The 27,890-nt window shown below is 37.5% G+C and overlaps 1 protein-coding gene across 1 annotated transcript in view; it reads left to right on the top strand.

The window, feature by feature from the left end:
* LOC101744544 (uncharacterized) overlaps positions 1–27,890 on the top strand; it is a 142,831-nt gene that overhangs the window by 75,816 nt on the left and 39,125 nt on the right. The window contains exons 2-3 of the mRNA XM_038020080.2: positions 10,393–11,640; positions 14,041–14,144. Coding sequence (XP_037876008.1) covers positions 10,393–11,640; positions 14,041–14,144 — 1,352 coding nt within the window. The remainder of the gene's footprint in view (positions 1–10,392; positions 11,641–14,040; positions 14,145–27,890) is intronic.

The raw sequence follows: 27,890 nt of genomic DNA, 5'->3' as shown, positions 1-27,890 counted from the left end.
TACGTTCCGATTTGAAATGCATCCCAACTAATTGCATTATTATATGAATCAACTGTATCTTCACAGGCTTTTTTTTTATTGCTTAGATGGGTGTACGAGCTCACAGCCCACCTGGTGTTAAGTGGTTACTGGAGCCCATAGACATCTACAACGTAAATGCGCCACCCACCTTGAGATATAAGTTGTAAGGTCTCAGTATAGTTACAACGGCTGCCCCACCCTTCAAACCGAAACGCATTACTGCTTCACGGCAGAAATAGGCAGGGCGGTGGTACCTACCCGCGTGGACTCACAAGAGGTCCTACCACCAGTAATTACGCAAATTATAATTTTGCGGGTTTCACTTTTATAACACGATGTTATTCCTTCACCGTGCAAGCCAATCGTGACATTTGTTCAGCACGTATTTCATTAGAAAAATCGCCTGCGGGATTCGAACACCGGTGCGTCGCTTCAACACGAATGCACCGGACGTCTTATTTTTTAAGCCACGACGACTTACAAACTTGGTGGAGTGACGATCCATACAGGCTAGCTGGCTGATGAGAGAAGCCGAGGATCGTGCTAATGCGATTGGGGAGGTCTATGTCTAGCAGTGGACTGTTATAGGCTGATGATGATGATGATGATGATGATGTCACATAAGTAGATGTGTATACGTATGGTTGGAGCGATTTCTATAAAATTTTCAGGATATCTTCGGATTGGTCAAGCAATAGCCTTTTGCTAAGTTTGGTAGCGGATCGGATCAAGGTCAAATAAAGGATTGACCAGCAGAGCGGCTCGGGTTTAACTGATTAGGCATAAAAATAAATACGTTCGAAAGTAATAACATCTGTATGCTTAGTGCTTGTTAACGTTCTCGATAGCGTAAAAGTTAACTCAAATTTGTATGCAGTTGGAACAGCGCCCCTAGCGGCAAACGTAGGCGAACGTTCCAACTCCATACAAATTTGAATTAACTTTTACGCTATCGAGAACTTGTGTTAAGTTTAACGTTATCGAGAACGTTAGAAAACTCGCACTAAGCACCCTGCTCTGACCTAGTAGCTTAAATCCATCCCGCTAATTCTCGACGGGAAAATCGGAAATGAACTACAAAAAGTTTCGATAATTTTTTAAAAAGTTTCCAAAAGAACCATTGCTTCTTACAAAATTACGCTTTGGCTTCATAAAAACCTAATAATGAAAATTTTTTCAAAAAATTATTATATATTCGAAATACGGCCTTATTTCTTGAGTTGAAAGAGGATCAATCAATTACATCTTCACGGTTGAAATAAAACAATAGGGTTCCTTGAGAACTGTTTTTGTTGGCTTAAAGATTACTGTCCCATGAGTCATTCTAAGGTGTTTTGGGAGTATATGGTACAAAATTTTGAATTAATGTGCTCGAATAAATCAAATCAAATCAAAAAAATTTTCAAATCAAATTTTTTTTTATTCAACATAAATGAAAGTACTTACTTGTTGAACGTCAAAAGAACTACTGCCAATTCACAAGAACTAGCCTCCGTTCTGAGAAGAATTGGCAAGAAGCTCAGCGGGCGTCTTTTTTTCTTAATATTTTTTTTTTTTTTTTAAATATTAGTTTTTTTTTAAATATTCATTTTTACAATGAGTATTATAACGTAACAATTATTACAATATTGAAATGCCCGGAGCGTGCAACTCATTCCCACATTGTGCAATCTTCTAGATAATCATTGACTGTATAGTAAGGTTTAATGCACAGATGTCCTTTAATAACCGATTGAGACTAGGAGAGTTTTTTTCATCTCGCTTTTATTAACTTGGTATGTATGTTTGTTTGTTTTTGTGTAACGTAATCTTTGAATGTGATTTTTAATGACTCGTCTTGAAAATCCGATTAGCTTGAAAATTTTCAGACGCATCAAGAACAGAATGATAGTACAATAATTTTATAACTAGGTTCTAGTATCGTGACATGTAACAAGAGAACAAAAAAATAATAATTTGTTGTCTTTAAAGTCGGTTTATTTAAGCCGATCGTGCTTCTCTGTCGTTTGTTCTCGCGCTCTCGCTTGCACGCTCAAGTCGGGCGGAACGTGACACTTTTTCGTGCGTGCAGTCGGTGTACATTGATTTAAAAGACGTTATTGCCGCCTTTTTTATTTTTTATTGCTTAGATGGTTGGACGAGCTCACAGCCCAGCTGGTGTTAAGTGGTTACTGGAGCACATATACATCTATAACGTAAATGCGCCACCCACCTTGAGATATAAGTTCTAAGGTCTCAATTATAGTTACAACGGCTGCCCCACCCTTCAAACCGAAACGCATTACTGCTTCACGGCCGAAATAGGCAGGGTGGTGGTACCTACCCGCGCGGACTCTCAAGTGGTCCTACCATCAGTAATTACGCAAATTATAATTTTGCGGGTTTGATTTTTATTACACGATGTTATTCCTTCACCGTGGAAGTCAATCGTGAACATTTGTTGAGTACGTATTATGAAAATATGAAATTAGTTGTTATTTCAATTTGCTGTTTAAGTGCGTTTGTATGTTTTAAACTACATTTATTTTTTTAATAGTTATCATAATTATCATTAGATCGATCTGGATTTATTTGTAACGATGTCTTTCAATGTATTACTAGTGGTCCCGCAGCAGTCGAAATTCGACTATAATGAATCGGAATTGTACCTAAGTTTGTACACTATTATGATTGTATTTTATACTTCTATAATCACAAATTTCGCCAAGACTACACTATAAAATATTAACAAAGACAAACAATATTTAATCTCAATTTGACAACAGATTTCAAAAACAAAAGTTTGACAATAAATAGTATGCATGCGTGTGTGCATCAAATACATGGTATGTAGTGTGTATAATGTTTTCTTTATTGATTTAATGTATCTTTTATGCATTATTTAAAAAAAATATTAGCATTATGCACTTCTTCTCTATATTCTCTATAAGTGTGGGAAATTTCATACTACTCCGTCCGCGCAATTTTCGTAAAAAGGGATACAAAGTTTTTGCTTCACGTATTAATATATAGATTCACCAACTTCGTCGATAAACTTCAAAATATACACGCGTAACAAGGACAGATGACAACACATTAATTTTATTATTTTGACCTAACATCCTGACCGATGATTAGCGACTTGTTTCCTTATTACTTCGGCTTGCTATTAAAATGTGAATTATAGTTTAAAAAACAAAAATTAGTTACTTGAAGTCGAAAGATAAACAGTTCTGTCTCCGCCATGCATAGCTACTTCCAGACGTCTGTATGTGTGTCTAAAATGATGGCAAGAATCTACCACAATTTAAACCATATAGGTATGTATCTAAAGAAAGTATATTTCGAAGATTTATATATTATTATGGTGACGTCGACTGTTTACCATTCGATCCACAGGATCGGGTATGTAATTCACGGCGGCCACGACAAGAAGTTCCTCATGTCGTGCCGCCTTCTCGAAGTGGCGCAATGATGCCGACTGTAGATACTTACTGACAGAGTCAAGCTCCAGGTCATCATAGAGATCCACGTTCCTTAGAAACTATGGTCGACGGCTATCCTGCAAAAAACGGGATTGAATAACTTGAAGGGGCTTCAAGTTGGTGCGGGCCGCGTGAACGAACACTACACTTGCATAGGTCATGACGGGGCGTATGCAAGTTTTGTAGAGTGTCACCTTATTACGAAGGGACAATATACTTCACTTTATGTATATATATATATATACCTATATATATACCTATATATATAACGCAATGTAATGAAAAATGCATTCCACAGTAATATGATTTCATCGAAATGACAAACACGTAACATTTACACGAACAATAAAAATCCTTGAACTATTCACCTTTCACGTCCTATATACATAATCGTGAATGAATATTAACAACAGTATAACGAATGTTCAGTAAGGCGATATTTTAAAAGTAGAGCCGCGTAACGAGTTACGATTTTGTTTATCGGATTTAATGAGACGCCGATGCGGTTAGATTACCTTACCTTGCCTTTAATCTTTAAATTATGAATGACTTAGAAATTATTTGATGCAAAGCGATTGAATGCAGCAAAGATGCGAATGTTGCGATGGATGTGTGGAGTAACGAGAATGGATAGATAACGGAATGAATATGTTAGAGGAAGTCTGAAAGTGGCACCTGTGACAGAAAGGCTGAGAAGTGCGCGTTTGGGATCGTATGGACATGTGATGAGACGAAATGAAAATGAGGTTGGTAAGAGAGTGTTAACTATGAATGTGGAAGGATAAGGAGGAGGAGCTAGACCTAAGAAGAAATGGATGGATTGCGTGAAAGACTATTTATGTTTAAGAGGGGAGTGAGCGCAAAAAAATTATATGATAGAAAAGTATCGAAGGATACATGTTGCGACGACCCAGGTGACTGAGAGAAGGGCAGGAGAATGATGATTAGAATTTATTTATCGAAATTTAAATATTGCGCCAATTAGCGTCTAATCATTCGTCGCAGAGGCTTAGTGGATCGAAGGTAGACGAGGATAAGTTGTTTTCATATGTAATATATTAGGGTATTATATTTGGTAGGGTAATATATTAGGCAATTAGGTAGTGATGGTATTTAACAAAAATATTAAATAAGCATGTTTATTTCTTAATTTACCAACGTTGATTAGAAGGATTGAACGAAGGCACTGCTAATTCTTCTAACATTTAGTCTATAATTAAATAGGGATCATTATTTTTGGTATATTAAAAAGAGTAAATTTGGCTTGCATGTCAATTCATCTCAATTGCGAAACTGGTTTTCGAACTCGTGCTAAAGTAATGACGGTTTCCCTGTACCATTAAACTTGCCTTACCGTACAATCACATCATCTTGTATCCGAAATGGAATACAATATTGATAGGCGACAATGATTTTAAAGGCTGTATTGTATTGTCAGTAGAATTTAGCTGTTACCATTGTTACGTCTTACAAACAAAATCCGTGTTTTTTAGAAAACCTTGACACAATATTAGTTAAAGGAATTTCACAATGAAATTGAATATGCAATTTCGAAAAGGGCACATGTCGCAAAGGGCAAATGATAAAAAAGAGCGGTGTGCTTTTCAGGATATTATCAAAATAATCCTTCTACTCATATCTGTTCATAAAATATTTATAACTATTGATACCATGTACCCCACGCTTTTTTTTACAATAAAATCATTTTTTCTTACACTATTTTTAATTCAAATTTATTAAAATTTACTTTCTATTTTTTAGTTGGATTGTCTATAAAAGCGCATTTTTTTTGTTTTTTTATACTGTTATTTATTTTTTAGCTAAATTTCAATGTTTTCAATTTTGTTTTTCAATTTTTGGTTAATATTGAATTGTCATCGGTCCTTAATAAGTATATCAAAGGACAATGCCCAAAAGTGGGCTAACTTTATGTCAAAACTATTTGTACTTGAAAAACTATGCCTTATTTTTTTACGTTGTTTAGTTTATGTATCAACATTTCTTTCACCCTGGCATTGTTTTACAAAAAAATAAATTACTTATTTGATAACATCCCAAAACTTAGTGGCATAGTTTTTAAATTCGCCAATAGGCAAAGGCCTTAGCCCATACAGCCTTATAGTAAACCTATATGTTACCAAACAAAAGAGTTGTCTGTGACTTGAACAACAAATAAATAAAAAAAAGTAATGGTTATAATTCAGACTTTTTAGTTTATTTTTGTTCAATTCAATATTTATATATTGTAATAATAATTATTACTTAAAACCATGAGTTATTTTATTTAATATTTTTAGATATTAATGATTCCATTAGTAAAAATCTCAATGGCCTTACCATTACTCTATTCTTATTATATACGATCAGAGAGTTTTGGCAGCAACCCGAGTGAAGCGTCACTTGAAGTTTTATTTTAATGTTTTTTTAATAGTTTATTGTGATGTATTATATATAAATTGGGCGTTGTTTTGTGTATTAAACGTCAATAATCGTTGTTCACGATTATTGAGGCATTGGAATAAAACTGTGGCTAACATAGCGGTGACTGTTTTTTTTTTTTCAAGATAAAAGGTCTGCCGAAATTCATGCTCAGTCAATGAGCTATTCATCGAGTTGACGTCAAAACTCCCAAAAAGCAATAAAAAGAGATACACCGGCTTTTTATTGACATAAAAAAATATAACTACGACAGACTAGGCTGTATAGGCTACGCTCTTTGCCTGCTTATTGGCGAATTTAAAAACAACAACAACATTAACGTTGTCGGCTTCCGGGTTTTCATTTCATTTTATTATTATTATGAGGATATAATAATAATAAAATGTACATAAGGGCTTATTTCTAGCAACATTAACCACAATTAACTTATTTAATATGTAAATAATGATAAAAGCGATTATTGATTTCGAAGAAAACAATTAACAACTTAATTTTAGCTGCAGAAAAAAACAGATTTCTCTTAAACCTGGGTGAGAATATAAATATCGTTTTCTGAATATGAAACGATATTTCTTTGTCTATCAAAATAAGTTAAAACCATCATGACGCGACAACTTTTTTTAGGGGCCCAAACGCCCATAAAAAATGGGCATTGTCCTTTGGAGTTAATCCGACGTTTTGAAGGAGGTCAAAATGATGTTCAAAGATTCCGTTACATACTAACATACATACGTCTGAAGCTAATAAAAGCGTATTAATAAAGTATCTAAAATCAAATAAAATTCGCAATATCAACCATTTTTATTCTCTCATACACAATCATCGCGTTCTTGAACTTTGAACACAAAGCTTATAATTTTTTTTATTTTTTTTTTATTTTTTATTTATTATTGTTTGTGGTCATAGTTTAACAAAGATTAATAAGCTTATATTAATAAATGTATCACTATGTCCTGCTAGTAAAGCGTACAAATATTAGGTGCAAGTATAATCTACATAAAAATAAAAAATAAAACTTAAATTATTCTACTTTATCATCTTAATTATCTAAAGTTATCGTCTAAATATTCTGACATACTATAGTAAGCCTTATCTATTAAAAATACTTGCAATTTTTGCTTAAAATCTTGTAAATCTACTGTCTTCAAAAATTTTATAGGTAGTTTATTATTATATCCGAAGTATCTCGCTTAAAGCGTCCACGGAAAGTAACGTTTATTTTTGGAGTGCTTTAGATGGGCGGATGGTGGTAGGACGTCTTGTGAATCCGCACGGGTAGGCACCACCACCCTGCTTATTTCTGCATGAAGCAGTAATGCGTTTCGGTTTGAAGGGTGTGGCAGCCGCTGTAACTATACTGAGACCTTAGAACTCATATCTCAAGGTGGGTGTCGGCATTTGCATTGTAAATGTCTATGGGTTCCGGTAACCACTTGACATCAGGTGGGCCGTGAGCTCGTCGACCCATCAAGGTAATAAAAAAAAAGTAAATAAATAAAGGGGTTTACAGTATTTGGTGCTTAATGTTTTTTTTCGAATTTTGCTTGAATGTTTGTTTGTGTTGTAATAATTTATACGATACGATGACTGTCAATGGAAGAAATGCGACCAATACTTGTATTTAACGACCGTCACAAGGCGCTCTATCGTCGTTTATAAAATTACTTTAACTGGTGGTCGACCAGTAGGCGAAATTCGACTATAATTATTAATTGAAATTATAAGTTTGAACATTACTATGGTTCTATTGTCAAAAACTTCTATAACAGACACAGATTTCGCTAAGGCTTCAATAAAGACAAATAATATTATAGAAAAACAATATTAATCTATTCGCAACTTGACTACAGACTTTAACAATAAACAAAATTGTATATATGCGTGTGTGTGTGTGTCAAATACATGTTGGCGTGTGTAATCTAATATATAAAATTCTCGTGTCACAGTTTTCGTTGCCATACTCCTCCGAAACGGCTTGACCGATTTTGATGATATTTTTTGTGCTTATCCGGTATCTATGAGAATCAGCCAACATCTATTTTTCATCCCCCTAAATGTTAGGGGTAGTCCACCCCTAAATTTTTATTTTTATTTTTTAAACAAAATTTTTAATATCTATTTTTTTATGATACAGCATACAAAAATACATACAACCCTAAATTTTCACCCCTCTACGATCAACCCCTATTTTTTATTTGTTAGTTATAAATTTTAATTTTTTTGGCAAGATTTTCATGTTTATTTTTATTTTGTCATGAATTAAAATAAAAAATCTGATGTTACTCTCAATTTTTCATCTTTTTATGATCAACCCCTATTTTTTATTTGTTAATTATAAACTTTAATTTTTTTGGCAAATTGTTTATTTTGTTTTGTCATGACTTAAAATAAAAAAAAATCATATTACTCTCAATTTTCACTCTTATACGATCAACCCCTATTTTTCCATCCCGATTAATATTTTTTTTATTCTATGCACAGATCCGCAATAAGGTTGCAACATGGCAATCAAATATTATATTTGTAGTACGATAAATTCTTATTCAGAGTTTGTAATTTCAAGTTCCTGTGGTTATGATTTTTTTTAAATTGTATTTGATCTCCCGCCCTCGCCGGTCGACTACTAATCAACTATCAATCGATCAGCTATCCCCGCCAGGTGTCACCACTCATCCAGCAAACATCACGTAGTAGGGATGAGGACGAAGCCGGTCTCCTGTCTTACTTACTATACATCATATATTATACACTTAATATATTTGAGAGCTATACAATACTATACATTTTTCAGCCATGTTTTTTTGGTTTTATTCGTGTATCAATAGTATGTTCAGTAGGTCTGAGAATCGGCTACTATCTATCTATCTATTTTTCATACCCCTAAGTGAAAAGGGTTGTCCACCCCAAACATTAATTTTTTATTTTATTTTTTTTGATATTTTTTTTGTTTATGAGGTTAAATGAGGTTTTTTTTTCTCAGTAGAATTTCCCTAGAAATCTTATTTAAGGCAACACAACGTTTGCCGGGTCAGCTAGTGTTTTCTATATTAGTTTAATGTATTATTATTGCATTATTTAAAAAAAAAAAAAATGCATTGTGCACTCATTCTCTATATTCTCTACTAGCGGCCCGCTCCGGCTCCGCTCGGGTTTTTAACAAAAATTTCAACGATATTTGACAATGTTTTATTTTTTAAAATAAAAGAACACTTATTGCGGCATAACTATAATAGTTAGACACATGCTGTCGCGTCACTTTTTGTAAATAATAATGTGTTCTACAAAGTCGTAATACATTATTTTATTCTATCATCAATGGTTTTCGCAGGGCACGCGATGTAAAGAATGTTTTAGGTAAATTTTTACACCTTTTTCAAAAAAGATTATAGCCTATGTCACTCGGGAATAGTGCTGCTTCCAAACAGTGAAAGAATTTTTCAAATCGGTTCAGTAGTTTCGGAGCCTATTCAATACAAACAAACAAACAAATCTTTCCTCTTTATAATATTATAAAGTATAAAGTATAGATAAATGTGGAAAATTTCCAACTCCTCCGTCCGCGCAATTTTCGTAAAAAGGGATACAAAGTTTTTGCTTCACGTATCAATATATAGATTTAGAATTTGTTGCATGTAATTTTTTTAATGAAGAATTCATAATTTATCATGTAATAAATAATCTTAGATTGATTTAAATGTTAAGGTAAAAATGTTTCGTAATAATTTAAAACGTTGAAGGCTTCAGAACCGCTGGCACGTTTCGATTTGTATGCTAATGTTTTATTCAATGACGTTGATCTGTGATTAATTTCGATATTTTATTAAAAATGTGTTTTGGAATTCAGAATTGAGGTCTGGGTCGCGTTATCGGTTGCGAACGGTGAACGAGACGACGACGCGTCTGATGTTTTTTTTTGTTGCCTTTGTAGGCAGACGAGCGTACGGCCCACCTGATGGCAAGTGGTCACCGTCGCCCATGGACTTCAGCAATGCCAGGAGCAGAGCCCAGCCGCTGCCTACTGCTTAATACTCTCCACAAGCCTCGTTTGAAGAAGGACATGTCATAGCGCTCGGGAAACACCAATTTTTTTTGGAACGAAGTTCCTTATTGGTCGATGCGGAGGGGTGGGTACCCTAACCGGGAAAAAACGTCCGTAACGTAAGATTTTTATTAGTAATGCACACAGTGTACTACTTAACTTTGTAATAACGTACAAAAAATAACATAATATTTTATCATTCGTTGACCACGATCTCAGAGCGTTCGTTTGCGGAATACACTAACTCTTATGCAAACAACCGTGAATTAAGTGTACCACAATAAGTTCGCACGTTACCGAATGACCGTGGGTTGTTGCGAAGCCTCCAGTTTTATTTTCTTTATACCTCGAATAGAACTTTAAATTAATATTTTTATAATACCGTTATATTATGTCGGAAAGCTAAACTGTATGTCATTTTTGTTGCAGGTAGCACAACGGATCTTACGCCCACGCTAATCGGAATATATGATTCGTTGCTTGAACCGAAGACACTGAAACCAGAGGTTAATTCGGAAACAGCTAAAGACGCGAGAAACGACCCACCGGTAGAATCAGAACCAGACAGCGTAACAGTAGATTCAGATCTGCAGCGCAAAGATCTCGATATGTCAACGGGAAGCGTTAAACTACCAATCGCAACTATCAATAAAAGTTCTCTATACACTCTGCGAGGTAAAAGTGATAAAATCGGTGCTATAGATACGGATAAATGTGATCGTGCAATTAGTGAAACGGTGTTAATAAAAGACAAACCGCAGAGGACGTTGAAAGATCCAAAACACGAACCCACGTTTGATAGTTTGTCGCCGAACGTGAAAAGGATTATATCTAGTGCCACGGAGGCTAGCGCTTTGAAATTTCAAAAGAAAACAACTAACGCAGCTCGGTCATCTACAAGGCTTAGGTCTAATATACCCCTGGTCGGAGCCACTTCAAAGATTACACAATCCGGATTAGAAATATTAGATTCCGTCGAAATTTATGATCAACCTTGCCTTAATAAAGCTAAGATTGAAGAAAGTGTTAAACCCGAGACGAAAGTAGAGGCGGAGGAAACTTATGATGTCCCAATGAATAACAGACCAGCGATATACGACGTACCTTCAAACAATAAGACTGCATTCGAAACATTATCATTGCCATTTATCGACCAATCGATCGAACTCTCTATAACAACGAACGATAGAGAATTCGATATTAAATTATCATCAAAAGAAACATCTCCAATGAAATCGAATCCAAAAACTTCTACGCCGGAAGGATCACCAGCGAAAGTCCCTAAATTGTCACAAGTCGGTACCAATAGTTTGCATCGAAAAGACTTTTTAAGTCCACCGAAACAGTTGTCGGAGACTGGTCCTTATCCCGACGTTGTAGGGTCGACAGGGAATCTGAAAAGCTGTTCAGTACAAGATAAAGATGTCTCCAGGTTAAACCCTCCTGTGATTGAAGTGTGTCGACCTTTGTCTATGAGTTCAATAGCCTCCTCAAGCTCCACATCTAGCAGCGGAGTGCAGAACAAAGGAGTTAACTCAGCTTATTTGGCGTCCATAGAGAGTTTGGATGATCATAGCGACGTGGATATCACATCGGCTAATGGCAGTAACAATTATGTAAACAAAGCCGGGATTATGAATAACAGTGTCAGTGAAAGGAATTCCGATGGTAAACCTCGTAAGTAATCCTTATTGATATGTTTACCTACTATTACATTCGTATCTGCTCATAATTGCTACATCTTGCTGTTATCCCATTTAGATTGGGCCAAAAATCATGGAGATTTGTGAAAGGCTATATGGTTTAAGAAACATTTTTGCAACATTACAAATGAGAGTCATTTGAAGTTCAAAATTTGGAAAAATTAACACGACAAAAAAACTTTTTCACTCATATAAATCTGGTAAACACAATTGAAGTTAAATTAGAAACCTCAAATTGTTAATACCAATGCCAATTAAAAAGGGACCTTAAAATTACAAAGATAAATGTCGCGTATTAATCGAAATATTTCTTAAACCAAATAGCCGTTCACCTCTCGATGTAAATTTTTTCAAATTTACTAATTTATATTGATAATTAGGTTTAATGATGGTTTACAAAAAAATATTCGTTCGATGTGAATTGAATTCGAGTTCCATATGCGCCATAGCCCATACATAGTCACTGAGTTGCTCTATCTTTTTTCTCAGTAGGTAGTACTTCGGATGTGGTGCTATTAGATCTGGTAAAGCTACAACCCTTGAACTGTTAGGTCTCTCAGGGGGTGGTCGGGCAACTGTTAGCAAACCGTTCACTCTTGGCTGAACTCCGCTCAATCGTCCATCTCTCAAAGTTAAACAACAAAAAAAAACTTAAAGTAATTTTTGCCTACATGTACTAAAATTAATTTAATTCACTACCGGCCACATATGGACTCAGCACATAAACTAGGTCACTCACTTTTTACTGGTGGTAGGACCTCTTGTGAGTCCGCACGGGTAGGTAACACCACCCCGCCTATTTCTGTCGTGAAGCAGTAATGCGTTAAAAGGGTGGGGCAGCCGTTGTAACTATACTGAGACCTAAGAACTTATATCTCAAAGCGGGTGGCGCATTTACGTTGTAGATGTCTATGGGCTCCAGTAACCACTTAACACCAGGTGGGCTGTGAGCTCGTACACCCATCTAACCAATAAATAAAACCACATTTACTATTAAATCGTTTAATTGATCGGATAATGTATCTGCTAAATGACGTCCAAACTATCTATACCATCATTTTAAGTAATATGAAATTTTATTGAAAACGTCTTGTACCTAACTGCAGGAGACCCTGCTCTCAATTCTATGTGGTTTTGTGGTATAACTTAAGCACGTAAATTATGCGTTTCTGATAGTTTCGTTATTAATATCTGCCTTAACAAGGGCAGTTTTTTTCTCTCTTTTTTTTTCTACCTATGCTGATAGCCTTGAGAGGCTATATCAGCTTCTTCTTGACGTGTAGGTGAGCTCACGGGGCTCAAAACGGGTGTGTTGCTAACAATGGCCCTAGCAAGAGCAGTGCTTCGCAGAATCTACCACTGGATCGGAAACGCGACCCACTGATAAGATCCGATGAGAAACTCAGTGAGCTGTGTCTATAGCAGGGGCTCCCAAACTTATTTTGTCACTGCCCACTTTGAGAATAAATTCATTTTTAGCGCCCCCATCTTTCACCTACTGAAAAAACCACTATAGCTCAGTTAAGAGTAAGAGTCCTCCTGAATGACATTACAAATCGCCTCCCAAGTCTCTATAGACAACGCCCCCATTATTTTTCTGGGTCTCTTACCGCCCCCCTTTAGGCCTGCAGCGCTCACAAGGGGGCGTTATCGCCCACTTTGGGAAAGACTGGTCTATAGGTTAATTCACTCGTCGAGCCCTTCGTCGCAAGCGACGGGTTCGACGAGGACGGTTACCGGTGCTTGTGATTCCTAAAAGCACCGTTAATGGATCGGGAGGATCCGTAATGACGTATTTAGGGCGACGTCGACAAGGGCAGTGCTTCGCTGACTCTACTATTGGAATCGCGACCCACTGGGAAGACCAACCGAGAAATTCAATGGGTTGTTCTTAGGGTCAGTTGCACGCATTCTTTGTTCAACGAGAACAGTGGCGATTGCACAATGGGCACAAATAGGGCACATAGAGATACTGGTGACCTAATCTAATAGTGTTTTTTTTTTATTGCCCTTGTTGGCAGACGAGCATACGGCCCACCTGATGGTGCGTGGTTACCGTCGCCCATGGACTCCAGCAATGCCAGGGGCAGAGCCAAGCCGCTGCCTACCGCTTAATACTCTCCACAAGCCTCTTTTAAAGAAGTACATGTCATAGCGCTCGGAAAACACCGTGGAGGGGAGCTCATTCCATGGCCGGATGGTACGTGATAAAAATGACTTCTGGAAACGCACTGTCGATGAACGCAGCTGTTCCAGATAATATGGATGAACTCTGCTCCGATGGCGGGAGGTGCGATGATAAAAAGGAGATGAGAGGATCATCTCAAACAATTTCTCAGAGCACTTTTCTCTTAGCGATGGTTTAAATTTACAGGACAGCTGGAGGAAACGTCAGGGCTGTCGCAACTGGAACGAGTGTGTGCTGAGATCGTCCAAACAGAGAACGTCTACGTGGAAGACTTGAGGCAAGTCGTTGAGGTGAGTTGACAAAGTACTATAAGAAGATTTTAGTTTAATGATTTTTTAAGAACTGCATTGTGTTTCTCGGTGTTTACATTTCGTTATCGATCTGCCTTATTAGTTAAACTACCCGTACCCGTCCGCTTCGCTGGGCATTTAAAATTAACATTATTGTTTCTCACTCCCACAAAGATTCTCATCATCAACGCCCCCGCAACTGGTGTAGGGAGTCCAACACTCATATAAATATTAGCCTATCCATCAAGTCAATCGGATGCATGGTTCAGTAGTTATAACGGAACATCCGTAAAAACCACTGTAGATTTATATATTAGTATAGATTACATTAGTAATGATTGGGGTTAGTTGTGATATTTAAAACGATAAAGATATTAGTGCAATTGAAATATAAAATTTTCGAACGTATTTTATTGAATGCCCGCAATGCAATATAAGTAAAAATAAACTGATGCAAGAGTTCAGTGATCTTGTGTGGCGCGCGAAGGTGTGGTGCCTCAGCCGGCTGTGTCTCTCTTTTGATAGCGCGTTCGTGAAATGTCATTAATGTGTTTAAAACAATCAGAGCTTACGCATTTGACAACTCTAATATAAAAAAGTAAATCTTTTGACGTGATCATCTGTATCAGATATATCAGAATCTATATCAGAACACCGATTGCACGCACGAAAAACTGTCACGTTCCGCCTGAGTCCGAGCGTGCAAGCGAGAGCGCGGAACAAGTGATAGAGAGGCACGATCGGCCCAAGCGTTGTCTTGTGACATGTTTATCTCTCTTCTCGCGTGACGTCAGAGCTAAGAGTTTGAATAGTTCTGCTACTGGCGTTATCATGACTATTGTCTTTAAACCGACTTGAAAAACAACCAATAATTTTTTTTGTGTTTGTAATTATCGGTAAAGCTGGCTTTACCTATGGTGCAGGGTGTGAGCGCAGCGACGTTAGGGGGCGAAGGCCTAAGCACTTTCAATGAGCCTATTACATTTGCATCTATTCCCCGGCTACTAGATGGCGTTAGGGTAATGATGGCACACTAGCGCTACATGGGCTAGAGACGGTTTTGTTTATGGGCATACCATTGATCCGATTGCAATCAAACTTTGTCGATTTATTGCTTGCAATCGCGCGAAGGGTATAGGCACAGAACAATTAATCCACAGTAGGTGGCGTGCAAGGTGTTTACAAACAAATCGATGGTTTTTCACCAGTGAAACAATTACCTGTTTTTTTTTGTTTGCCATCGTATGCTCATACGGTCTCCCTAATGGTGGCTAGGCTAGGTCGGCAATGCCATGGACGGAGTCTGCTCGCTGCGTACTCGTGAACACTCTCCCGAAACCTCATTTAAGTTGCGAGTATATTTTACGAAAACGACATCCATGTTTGTTTAATTCATTTAGTATTTATTGTAATGACACAGTTGCGAAGTCTTATCTCTGAGATAAAGTAAAAGCTCCTTATTTGTGCTTCTTTCATTCGCGTTTTCACCATTCGCGCGGATTAACAATGCGACCCAATCTTCTTTATTTGATTTCTTTATTAACAGATCTAATTTTATTGCACACGCATTTCAGAATGGCTTGTTTTTAAAACCGATCAAAGACGCAAACTAATAAACCGATTCGATCGATAGCAAAACGATACCGGTTTTCCGTGAAACAAAAATCGAAAGAAAATCTTTACGTAACTCCTTTTATCAGACGGGAAAAAGGAAAAATCGATTCAATCGGTAATCGGAGCGCAGCCAAAGAGTTCCACATGTTAGTTTTGTCGGCAGCACACTTCCTAAGCTTTTTTGTAGCTTTAATCTCGTTCTATTTGCGTTAGTCAACGTTTCCTATGTGAATCCACACAGCGAAATCGACGCCATCCGATGCCGGCTTTACCAGTGTAGTGTTTAGAACTGTATCGAGTTTAATTTGGATTCGAAGGTTTTCAACTTCTGGTATAATAATAATAATGAAATTATTTGTTTTTATTTTATTTCGGAATATAGAAATTTCATAAATGTATTGGCAAGTTTATATTTAAAATGTTAGTAAATCTTAGGTTATTATATGTAAATTATATATAGTATGTCGTGGATAACGATTTAAGTTATATCAAGACATTGTTTTGATTATTATTTTAAATGATAAAATGTTGTTTTGATAATAAATATCAGAAAAAATGTTGGGTAGTACGCCGTAACGCCAGAGTATAAAATGGCGGTACGTGGACAGAGCCGTTTCAGTCAGTCAGTCAGTCAGTCAGTCATTCAGTCAGTCAGCCAGTCAGTCAGTCAGTCAGTCAGCCAGTCTGTCAGTCAATCAGTCGGTCAGTCGTAACGAAAATGTCGGTTTAGCCTGTGATTCTGAAAATTAATTGTTGAGAGCTTTAATAATTATTATTCAAAAGGTTTTACCAACTTTTATTGCAATAAACTGAGTTCTACCGAATACGAATGATGACGGAACTGCCGCTCAGCCATCTCTGGTAGCTTTAAGTATATTATATCGCGACGGCCAGCAGAGTCTGTCGAGAAACCTGTTGTTCAGGGTAGGGTCAATGGTAAATGGTCTCGTGGACGAAGCCTCATGTGTTGGACTGATCAAGTGAAAGACCTTAGCATGCGCCAAGCTTCAGTTCGTGAACTATGGAAAGCAGCTGTCAACGCTTTAATAAACAAGGATACCACAAGACCACGACTGCTCTGCCAAGAGCAACCGACTATGATGATGATAGCATACTATAATACATTTTTTTATTGCTTAACTGGGTGAACGAGCTCACGACCCACCTGGTGTTAAGCGGTTACCGGAGCCCATAGACATTACGACGTAAATGCCGCCACCCATCTCTTCTGAGTCCGCACGGGTAGGTACCACCACCTTTTTTTTTTTTTTTTTTTTCGGGTAGAGGGCCGAACCTCCTACGAGGTCCCCGCGCAAAAGGGGCGCGCGGGGTATGTGAGACTCAACGGTCTGCATGGTGTTGTGAGCAGACCGCGGGCCCAGGGATTTTAGGACCCACCCACTAAACGACTCCCCTGCACTCTTACACCCGACGTCCGATCCCCTCCGAGGTCAGAACCCGGATGAGGTAGGGGGGCTACCGCGGTCAACACTACAACCAGACGGCGCGGCTCACCCCAAGGACGCCCAGCCGACGGAGCCTTCGAGGCGAATCGAAGGCTCTGAAACGTCGGCCGTCTCGGTACGGCAGCCCGTCGGGCCGCCCAGACGGTGCCGCTGGTGTCCCGGAATACCCCGCTGGACCAGAACCAGCCTGCCGGGTCGGGACGCGATACACCGTCGACCGGTCGCTCTAATCACTCCACGGCAGCGCGCTAGAGTGCTGGTAGCGCGCCGCGCGGCCTCACCCCCTCAGGTCGCAGGTACCACCACCCTGCCTGTTTCAACTGTGAAACAATAATGCGTTTCGGTTTGAAGAGTAGAGCAGCCGTTGTAACTACACTGAGAGCTTACAACTTACATCTCAAGGTGTGTGGCGCATTTCACGTTGTAGACGTCTATGAACTCCAGTAACCACTTAAAACAAGGTCGGCTGTGAGCTCGTATACCCATCTAAGCAATAAATTAAAAAAACATCCAGGCGCTTAGTAACAGAAATTGACATAATTAATTCAGTGCGCCGCGCAGGACACCATTGACTTATGATGTCAGTCAACTTGTTACCTGGCGAGTAATGAGCTCGTTCATCCTAACAAAAAAAAATACCAATAACCAAAATTACCAATAGAGAACTCGAAAAGCCATCAAAACAAACCTGACCCGTGTCACACTGCTGCCCTACTTCCGCTTCGCTAATAAATATATAAGTAAACTGGATCAATTGGTTGGACAGTGTCAACGTAAAATTCTTTTAATATGTTTTCTTGTACCGTGACTTAAAATTATCAGCGCCTTTTTTTTACTTTGGTGAGTAGACGTGCTCACGGCCCATCTAGTGTTCAATGGTTACCGGATCCCATAGACATGTAAATTCCGCCCCCTATCTTAAGATAGGAGTTCTTAGCTCTCCGTTTTTACAGTACAACAAATGATCCTACCCTTCAAACCGAAACGCATTACTGCTTCACGGCAGAAATAGGCAGGGCGGTGGTATCAATCCGTGCGGACTCACAAGACGTTCTATCACTAGTACCTATGGACATCACATTTTGTATGTTGCAGCGTACCTTGAGACGTGAGGTCGGGGTCTTAATTATATTTTAAAACGAATATGTGGGATATTACCTTCTAATAAAACTAATCACTAACTGCCTTCATGTCTTATTTGCAACGTATTTATAATCGAAATGTAGCGTCTTTGTTTTTCCAGAACATTCTCGATAGTACTAGTCGCTCCGATATCCGTTTGTGCTACTTGAAAACAGATGGCGATACTCATACCGCCATAACAAATTTCGAATATTCCCGATGGCACTAGTTGTTTTGATATCAGCTTCTGATATTTAACGACAGATGGCGTTACTTGTACCGGTAAAACAAGATTTACCCATGTGGAGTAAAAATACGCCCTATCACTAGCTATCAATCCCGATTTTGCAGAATAGCCGTTGGAGGAACCATGATTCCTGAGGATCGTGGATCTCCATGATGACCTGGAACTTGACTCGATCAGCAAGTATCTACAGTCGGCATCATTGCGCCACTTTGAAAAGGCGGCACGACATGAGAACCCTCTTGTCGTGGCCGCTGGAAATTACATACCCGATCCTGTAGACCGAATGGTAAACAGTCGACGTCGCCCAAAACATGTCGTTACGGATCCTCCCGATCCATTAACGGTGCTTTTAGGTACCACAAGCACCGGTCGCCATCCTGGTCGAACCCGTCGCTTGCGAGGAAGGGCTCGACAAGCGAATTAACCCACAGTCACAGCCCACTGAGTTTCTCGCCGGATCTTCTCAGTGGATCGTGTTTCCGATCCGGTGGTAGATTCTGCGAAGCACTGCTCTTACTAGGGTCAGTGTTAGCATCACTCCGGTTTGAGCCCCGTGAGCTCACCTACTAATTAAGGTTTTTTTATTTTTATTTTATTGCTTAGATGGGTGGACGAACTCACAGCCCACCTGGTGTTAAGTGGTTACTGGAGCCCATAGACATCTACAACGTAATTGCGCCACCCACCTTGAGATATAAGTTCTAAGGTCTTAGTATAGTTACAACGGCTACCCCACCCTTCAAACCGAAACGCATTACTGCTTCACGGCAGAAATAGTCAGGGCGGTGGTACCTACCCGTGCGGACTCACAATAGGTCCTACCACCAGTGATGAATTACGCTGAAATAGCCTCTCAAGGCTGTAAGCCTCCAGAATAAGATCTCAAAGCAGCTTAGGTAGGAAAAAAAAGTGTATACTAGGAATAAAAAAGAAAATAAACAATGCTCATTACCATTAGAACGTTATAAAATATAGACGCGTTGCAATTTATTCATCTATGTAGAGACTTCATTACGGAATGGCAAAAACTATGGGACGCCTTTATAACTCGCTTAATTAGCTTAGTGTGCCAGATTATGTACCGGAATGTTTGAACGTGAAAATTCACGATTCCTTAGAAATCGAAAGAACTAAGATCACAACAGTGTTGTCATAGTAACGAAAGTTTATTTTATGCGTATCGCGTGTGACCCGTCTGACCCGAATGTTGCTAGCTCGCGATTAGACTAGCGCTAAACTTGATTTATAATACCTTTGTTCGTTATTTATAGGCTCTTTTTAACTTCTTAGAAAATACTACGTGCCATTAAAACGGTATTTACAAAGATTTATCTATTAAATTTGTTTATCCATCTGAATAGTACAGTTGGACTTTTTGGCGGGAACGCGAACAATGAAGTTGTGTGATTTGTTTTATTTTGTCTATTTAAGTGTTTCTTCAGGTTTAAATGTGTAATAACGATGGTTTATTCACTGTTTAGTATCTGTGAAAGTGCACAAATGTGGGAAAATGAAACAATGCCGTTGAACGTAACTTCTCGGGATCCTCCAATAAGTCCACTGAAAAAGTCTCAGTAAATAACCACCATTTTACTGAGATTATATTTCATCTCATATCATTTCATTTCATATTAATCAACTTCAGTTATTTCATTTCATAATATTATTATCATTTTTCATATAAAAAAAGTTTTCATTCAAATTAAAATAAGACTTGACCTAAAGCTCTTAGTTACCAGGTCATAAAATCCCTTAAAAAAATAGTACAGCTACTTCATAAATTGAATTACACGTGCAATACGTTGGAAAGAAATACCTATGTAAATTGTAAATGATCTGATTGATGTATTTTGTAATCGACTCTAAAACTAATTTGTCGAACGTTCCCTTTTCAACCACAACCTTACTCTCCAAGTAGTTGGCTAATTAACGGTGACAGATGACACGTTGACGCGGGACAGCTGTTAACGTGACATAACACGGCGGGATCGTCCACCATTTTTTTCGTAATTTGAAAAACACAAATATGTAATGTACGCATTAAAAAAATTTAATTAAATCAAATCAACATGCCATATTTTTTTTACATAATTGTTGGTAGCCTAAAAGGCTATTCCAACTATGCGCGGACCAGTAGGTGAGCTCACGGGGCTCAAGCTGACACAATTTGCTAACACTAGCTCTAGCAAGAGCAGTCCTTCGCTGAATCTACTACTGGATCGGAATCGCAACCCACTGAGAAGATCCGGCGAGAGACTCAGTAGGTTAAACGTGCCGTTAATACATTGTACAACAAAGGGATGTAATATTCTGAGGTTTCGATTAAATAAGTGAGTTTTGTTTATTTCTATATTTATGACTTTTAAATGCTTTAACAGATTTTGGATGTCTGGAGTATCTTTACATCATCCCAAACGACACCGGCTGTAGATATCTTTGCAAGTGTTTTTTTTTTAAATGAAAATGATACCATTGGAAATACATTATATTGAATAAATTTTATTACGACACCGGTTTATTGGTGACTGACTTGGTGGCGCAGTAGGTAGTTATCGCACCTGATTGCTGGGCAGAGGGTCGTAGGTTCGATTCCCTCATAGCGCAAATATGCGTGTGACGAACAAGCTTGTTTGTTCTTTGTGTAGGTGTTTAATGTTCATATATAATGCGGAGACATTTAAATGGTGTTTAGTTGTAAGGTTAGTTTTTTTATAGCATAAGTTTACTGTTTCTCATCAAAAAAAAAAAAATATCTGTTTAAAACTACTAGAGGTCCCGTAGTAGCCGAAATTCGACTATAATTAATTGGAATTGTATGTTTGTATACTATTATGATTGTATTTTATACTTCTATAATCACAAATTTCGCCAAGACTACACTATAAAAAATATTAACAAAGACAAACAATATTTAATCTGTTCTCTATTTGACAACAGATGTCAAGAACAAAAGTTTGACAATAAATAGTATGCATGCGTGTGTGCGTGAAATACATGGTATGTAGTGTGTGTAATGTTTTGTTTATTGATTTAATGTATCTTTTATGCATTATTTAAAAAGAAAATTAGCATTATGCACTTCTTCTCTATATTCTCTATAAGTGTGGAAAATTTCATACTCCTCCGTCTGCGCAATTTTCGTAAAAAGGGATACAAAGTTTTTGCTTCACGTATTCATATATAGATATAAGTGTGTTTTAGCCGCTATCTCCCAAGGGTATCCTAATTTGGAGCCAGACGGCTATGCGTGACCTGTCCTGGATTGTTTAATATTATAATTATATAAGTAAGATCCAAACGATTACCATCAATCGCCACTAACGGTCATGCTTAGAACAGTAAAATGAACTTTTCCATATAAGATTAAACTAGGCTCAGAAAAACATGGACGACACTGTATAAAGAACGATTCTTGTCACGTAGTTCAAGCGAAATTGACCACTAATGCAATGGTATTAAGATATTTTTTATAAACTGCAAATCGAACTGAAATTGTGTAGCTTGAATTTACGACCTTAATACTCTGTGATAAGGCTTAAAGTTTTATTTGTTTTATTTACGTCATATGGTTGGATGCAATAATAGTGATGCGCCATTTGTATTCAATCGATTGTGTTCATTCTTAGTTAGTTTAAGAAGACTGGAGATTTATGGCTGTGTATGTTAATTTGCGGCATCGAGTAGTACATACGTATAGAACATTGTCAATGTCAATCCATTATAAAATGATACATCTAAAAAAAAATGCAAAGTTTTTCTAAGGTTGCTCTTCTTTGAGAAATATCTATTTTTAATAGTTGTCCCGGTAAACTTTGTAGTGCCTCAATCGATAAATAAGAGACCAACATTTTTGTATAAAATAAACTTAAAACAAACAAAAGGAAACCGTCCGACGAGGGACACATCAAAGGAAAACAAAATTGTTATTTTGATTTCATTCCAAGCATTTTTATATTTATCTACCTTTTAAACCTTCCCTGGACTTCCACAAATAATTCAAGACCAAAATTAGCCAAATCGGTCCAGCCGTTCTCGAGTTTTAGCGAGACTGGCGAACAGCAATTCATTTTTATATATAGAGATTACTTGCCAGCCCTATGGTACGTCGTTGCCCATGGGCCACAGCTCACGGGTACGGCGAACCTATCATCTAAATAAGTACCTGACGTTAAGACTCACTTACTTTCGTTTTGTTCATTAAAAAGAGATATTATACTTCTTACACTACAATTTCACTACTTATTATGTATATAAAGAAGAGAATTACTTCTCGATTATTCGATCACTGAACATTTCCTAGATATCGATATTCCTATTTTTCTCGATCATTCGTAGTAACGCACAACACTAGTTCTAAACGGTAAAATCACGATGCGAAAATTATATTAAATAAGGTTTTCCTTTTTAAGGTTCGTTTACGGGTTTTGTGTTACGTAAAAAAAAACTGGTACAGATTACCTTCAAGGATGTAAGTTCAATCCAGTTCACATTTAATTGCCAGAGATTATCGTTATGAGCGCGTTTTATCGTTTTTAATTAAATTCTTGGAGAACGCACAGGGATCGCCGTCTCTTTGTTACTGCCGCGAAAGAGTCATGTTTTCCGGTTCGGAATAATATCTATGGTGACAGCATTCCTTGGTGACGTTAATGACAGTGACGTTTATGACAGTGAGCTGTAGTAGTTTATGACAGTGAGCTGTAGAGCTGAGAGTAGGGGAAAAAATGCATCCCGAGGCAAACTCATTGGAAAAATCGTCTCGTTGTAAAATATGTAATTTTAATCAAGTCACTGAATTACTTAACAACAGTATTATTGCTAATACTAGCCGTTCTCGCCCGCTTCGCTGGGCATTTAAAATTAACATTATTACATATTTATTGTCATTGTTATTATGGAGTCCAACACTCATATAAATATTAGCCTATCCATTAAGTACATGTATTTTCTACATGGATACCAAGTTTCAAGTCAATCGGATGCATGGTTCAGTAGTTATAACGGAACATCCGTAAAAACCACTGTAGATTTATATATTAGTATAGATTGCATGCATTTATTTAATACGATGCGTTCTATAACGCAGTCTCTTATTATAAATAAAAACAAAAAATGAAGTATTTTTATAAACTCGAATTTTTTATTAAATTCATATCGAGGATGTTTTTAATTTGAACTTCAATTAATTTTACCCCATTCAAATAGCTAAAGAAGTTTTTCTTGTTTTGATATTTTTTCAAATTTAAAACATTAAATGCCTCTCATGTAATGTGACAAAAATGTCGCTTAAGAAAAATACCCTTTCACTACTCGATATGAATTTAATAAAAATTTCAAGTTTTATAAAAATACTCTTGATTTTTAGTTTTTTTTATAATAAGAGACTGCAAAAAGATGTTTGTGATATGCACTAAAAATGTTTGTGATATGCTCGCTGTCCCGTGCCGGGGGTTCGGTCTGGCTGTGGAACCGTAGCGTTTACCCAGCCCTGCCACCCTGTAGCTACGTCACTATCCTAAGACCACTGCTACCACCATGATCTTGTTCACACATCTATACAACAAAAAAAAAATTCTAAGCAAATCCGGAGCTCAACTGACGTCAGCGGAGAGTTCGACGCATTTAAATATCTATCTAGGCATTAATATTGTTTTTTCTGCGTATCCTGATAGCCTTGAGAGGCTATTTCAGCTTCACCCTAACATGTAGGTGAGCTCACAGGGCTCAAACCGGAGTGGTGCTAACACTGGCCTTAGCAAGAGCAGTGCTTCGCAGAATCTACCACTGGATCGGAAACGCGACCCACTGAGAAGATCCGTCAAGAAACTCAGTGGGCTGTGTCTGTGGGTTAATTCGCTCGTCGAGCCCTTCGTCGCAAGCGACGGGTTCGACGGGAACGGTGATCGGTGCTTGGGATACCTAAAAGCACCGTTAGTGGATCGGGAGGATCCGTAATGACTTGTTTAGGGCGACGTCGACTGTTCACCATTCGGTCCACAGGATCGGGTATGTAATTTCCGGCGGCCACGAAAAGAGGGTTTCCGCGTCGTGCCGCCTTCTCAAGGTGAAGTATTAAGCTTTTCAAGGCTTGAACGTGGACTTGTGGTGAATGGTTTTTCACAGCACTAGCAACGGGAGACATCCCTAAGAAAGAAGGACAGGCTGTCAGCTAGATAGATAAAAGTCATGATAAAATTGTGTGCTACGTTTTGGACAGAGAGAGAGAGAGAGAGAATACACTTTATTGCACACCAACACAATTTACATTTAAAAAAAAAACAGTCAAAAATCAGATACATTTGTACAATAGGCGGTCTTATCGTTAAAAGCGATCTCTTCCAGACAACCGTTTAATTTACAGAAATTCTGGAAAATATAAAAATATAGCAGGTACGTTGTGGTGTACCATAGACAATACATTATTATATAAAATATATACCTATATATACATACAATAAACAGATATATACCGTTTACGTTTTTGTAGTAGGAGTGGGTAATATCGGTTTTGCCGCGTATCGAATCGTATCTATATATCGAGTATCAATATCGGATATTGAATCTGTATATTTTCTGAATCTATATATTGATGGATGCTAGTAGATTTTCTCGATTCATGATATTTGAGATTTGAAACGATACGCTGATATAATATCGTAGTAGATATAGATTTAAGTAAACGTTATACGGTTGGTTTTCTGATATCAATTTATAATATGATTTTAAAGTAATAAAAAGAACATGAAAATAAAAATAGCAAAAAAACTTTCCTTCATGCTTTTACCAGGCTTAGGACTGGCTACATTATTTTCAGATTTTAGTATTTTGTGTCTTAATTTAAAATTACAAAATATACCAAAAGAGTGTAAATTTCAAAAGTTTAATACAAACACAAGAAATAAACTCAATTATTTGGATTCAACTAAAAATAGAAAAATGTGTACTTTAAAAATCAAACACAAAAAACTTTTAAGTATTTATAAACACTTGTCCAAAAATTCTAGTTCAAGGTCAAAGCGCGTGAAATTAAATTCAACGATGCAAATAGGCTATACTGCATTCAAGTTAGGGTCGAAAGTTGAAACTTCTTTCCTAAATTGTATCCTGCTGATACGCTAAGAATAATCTACAAACATATGGACTTAAATATAAGGTTTACAATTGTATGGATAATGCCTGTTTCTGTTTCATTCATCACATGATATCCCTATCGTGCGCTCACTCACTCTGGCCGATTCGATACGAACCAAACGAATATTGCTGATATTCATGAATCGGTACGTTATGCCGATGCGCATCACATCGAGCAATATCGTGTATCGGCTGATATCGTTATATAGATTTCGATTCACGAATCGGTACGATATGCCGATGCGCATCACATCGAGCAATATCGTGTATCGGCTGATATCGATATATAGATTTCGTGCGGGGCGATATCGGATTCAACGATATTGCTGCGATATATAGATATTGAATCTATATACGATTTATATCACCCACTCCTATTTTGTAGTCGTCGTGGCCTAACGGATAAGACGTCCGGTGCATTCATTCGTGTTGAAGCGATGCACCGGTGTTCGAATCTCAGGCGGGTACCAATTTTTCTAATGAAATACGTACTCAACAAATGTTCACGATTGACTTCCACGGTGAAGGAATAACATCGTGTAATAAAAATGAAACCCGCAAAATTATAATTTGCTATACTTGAGACCTTAGAACTTGTATCTCAAGGTGGGTGGCGCATTTACGTTGTGGATGTCTATGGGCTCCAGTAACTCCACTTAACACCAAGTGGGCTGTGAGCTCGTCCACCCATCTAAGCAATAAAAAAAAAAAATATTTATATATACCAATATGCATACTTACATACAATACATACTAATATACTTTTAAAGGTTTTGAGATATAAAAACCAATTGATTATAATCGATGTATACCATTTTACTGCTTCCCATGGTGGAGTTTGACTTCAATCCGCAACGACGATAGATGTCAGCATATTTAGCTAAAGACTTATTAATAAATCCGTCATTCACTCTCATCGCGTTCTCGTGTTCGTATATAATAAAACCGTGGCGGGCAACGCGGGGGCGCGGGACGTGTAAAAATAAAACGTAAAACAAGTTCATTGAGTTCTTCTAAGTATAATAAGATATCTGCGAAATTATAATTTGCGTAATTAAGGATGATAGATCGACTTGCGAGTCCGCACGGGTAGGTTCCACCGTTCTGCCTATTTCTGCCGTGAAGCAGTAATGCGTTTCGGTGAAGGGCGGGACAGCCGTTGTAACTATACTTGAGATCTTAGAACTTATATCTCAAGGTGGGTGGCGCATTTACGTTGTAGATGTCTATGGGCTCCAGTAAACATTTATCACCAGGTGGACTATGAGCTCGTGCACCCATCTAAGCAATAAATAATAATAAAAAACACACGTGGCACTCGGGGACTGCCGCGGTAAAGCTATTGCATAGCATTTTTTTATCAACTTATGCAATTATAATTAGACAATAATAATTTAATATATAACAATAATAAAATAAGACCACGCTATATTTGTAAACATTAACAAAAGCAAAACATTAACTGTCACCTTCACACTCATAGCTAGACCGCGCGAGAGAGAGATGGGCAGACTTTTCATGATGCGCATGCAGTGCGACGTCACGCCACGCGCTTATTCACAAACACAACACAAGCGCAACCTGTGAATGCGTTGAACGCGAGCTGCATGGTAGGCGAATTGGGGGGCGTTAAGTTTATTTTCGTTACGGAATTTCTTGATTCGGTCGCCGCGCTCAAAGCCCGCGATAAAAGCTATGCAATAGTTTAAAATGACAAATTTGAGTTAACTTTTACGCTATCGAGAACGTTAAAAACTCGCACTCAGCACACTGTGTACAATTAACTTATAGTAGGTAACGCCGTAGTCTCAACGAACAGTCATGTTTCGTGCATACGATACCTACATCTATATATTAATACGTGAAGCAAAAACTTTGTATCCCTTTTTAAGAAAATTGCGCGGACGGAGGAGTATGAAATTTTCCACACTTATAGAGAATATAGAGAAGAAGTGCACAATGCTAATATTTTTTTTAAATAATACATATAAGATACATTAAATCAATAAAGAAAACATTACACACACTACATACCATGTATTTGACGCACACACGCATGCATACTATTTATTTTCAAACTTTTGTTCTTGACGTCTGTTGTCAAATTGAGAATAGAATATGGTTTATCTTTGTTAATATTTTTTATAGTGTAGCCTTGGCAAAATT

Source organism: Bombyx mori, chromosome 24, assembly GCF_030269925.1.
Source record: "Bombyx mori chromosome 24, ASM3026992v2".
Taxonomy (NCBI): Eukaryota; Metazoa; Arthropoda; class Insecta; order Lepidoptera; family Bombycidae; genus Bombyx; species Bombyx mori.
This window is presented reverse-complemented; position numbering and strand designations above follow the sequence as displayed.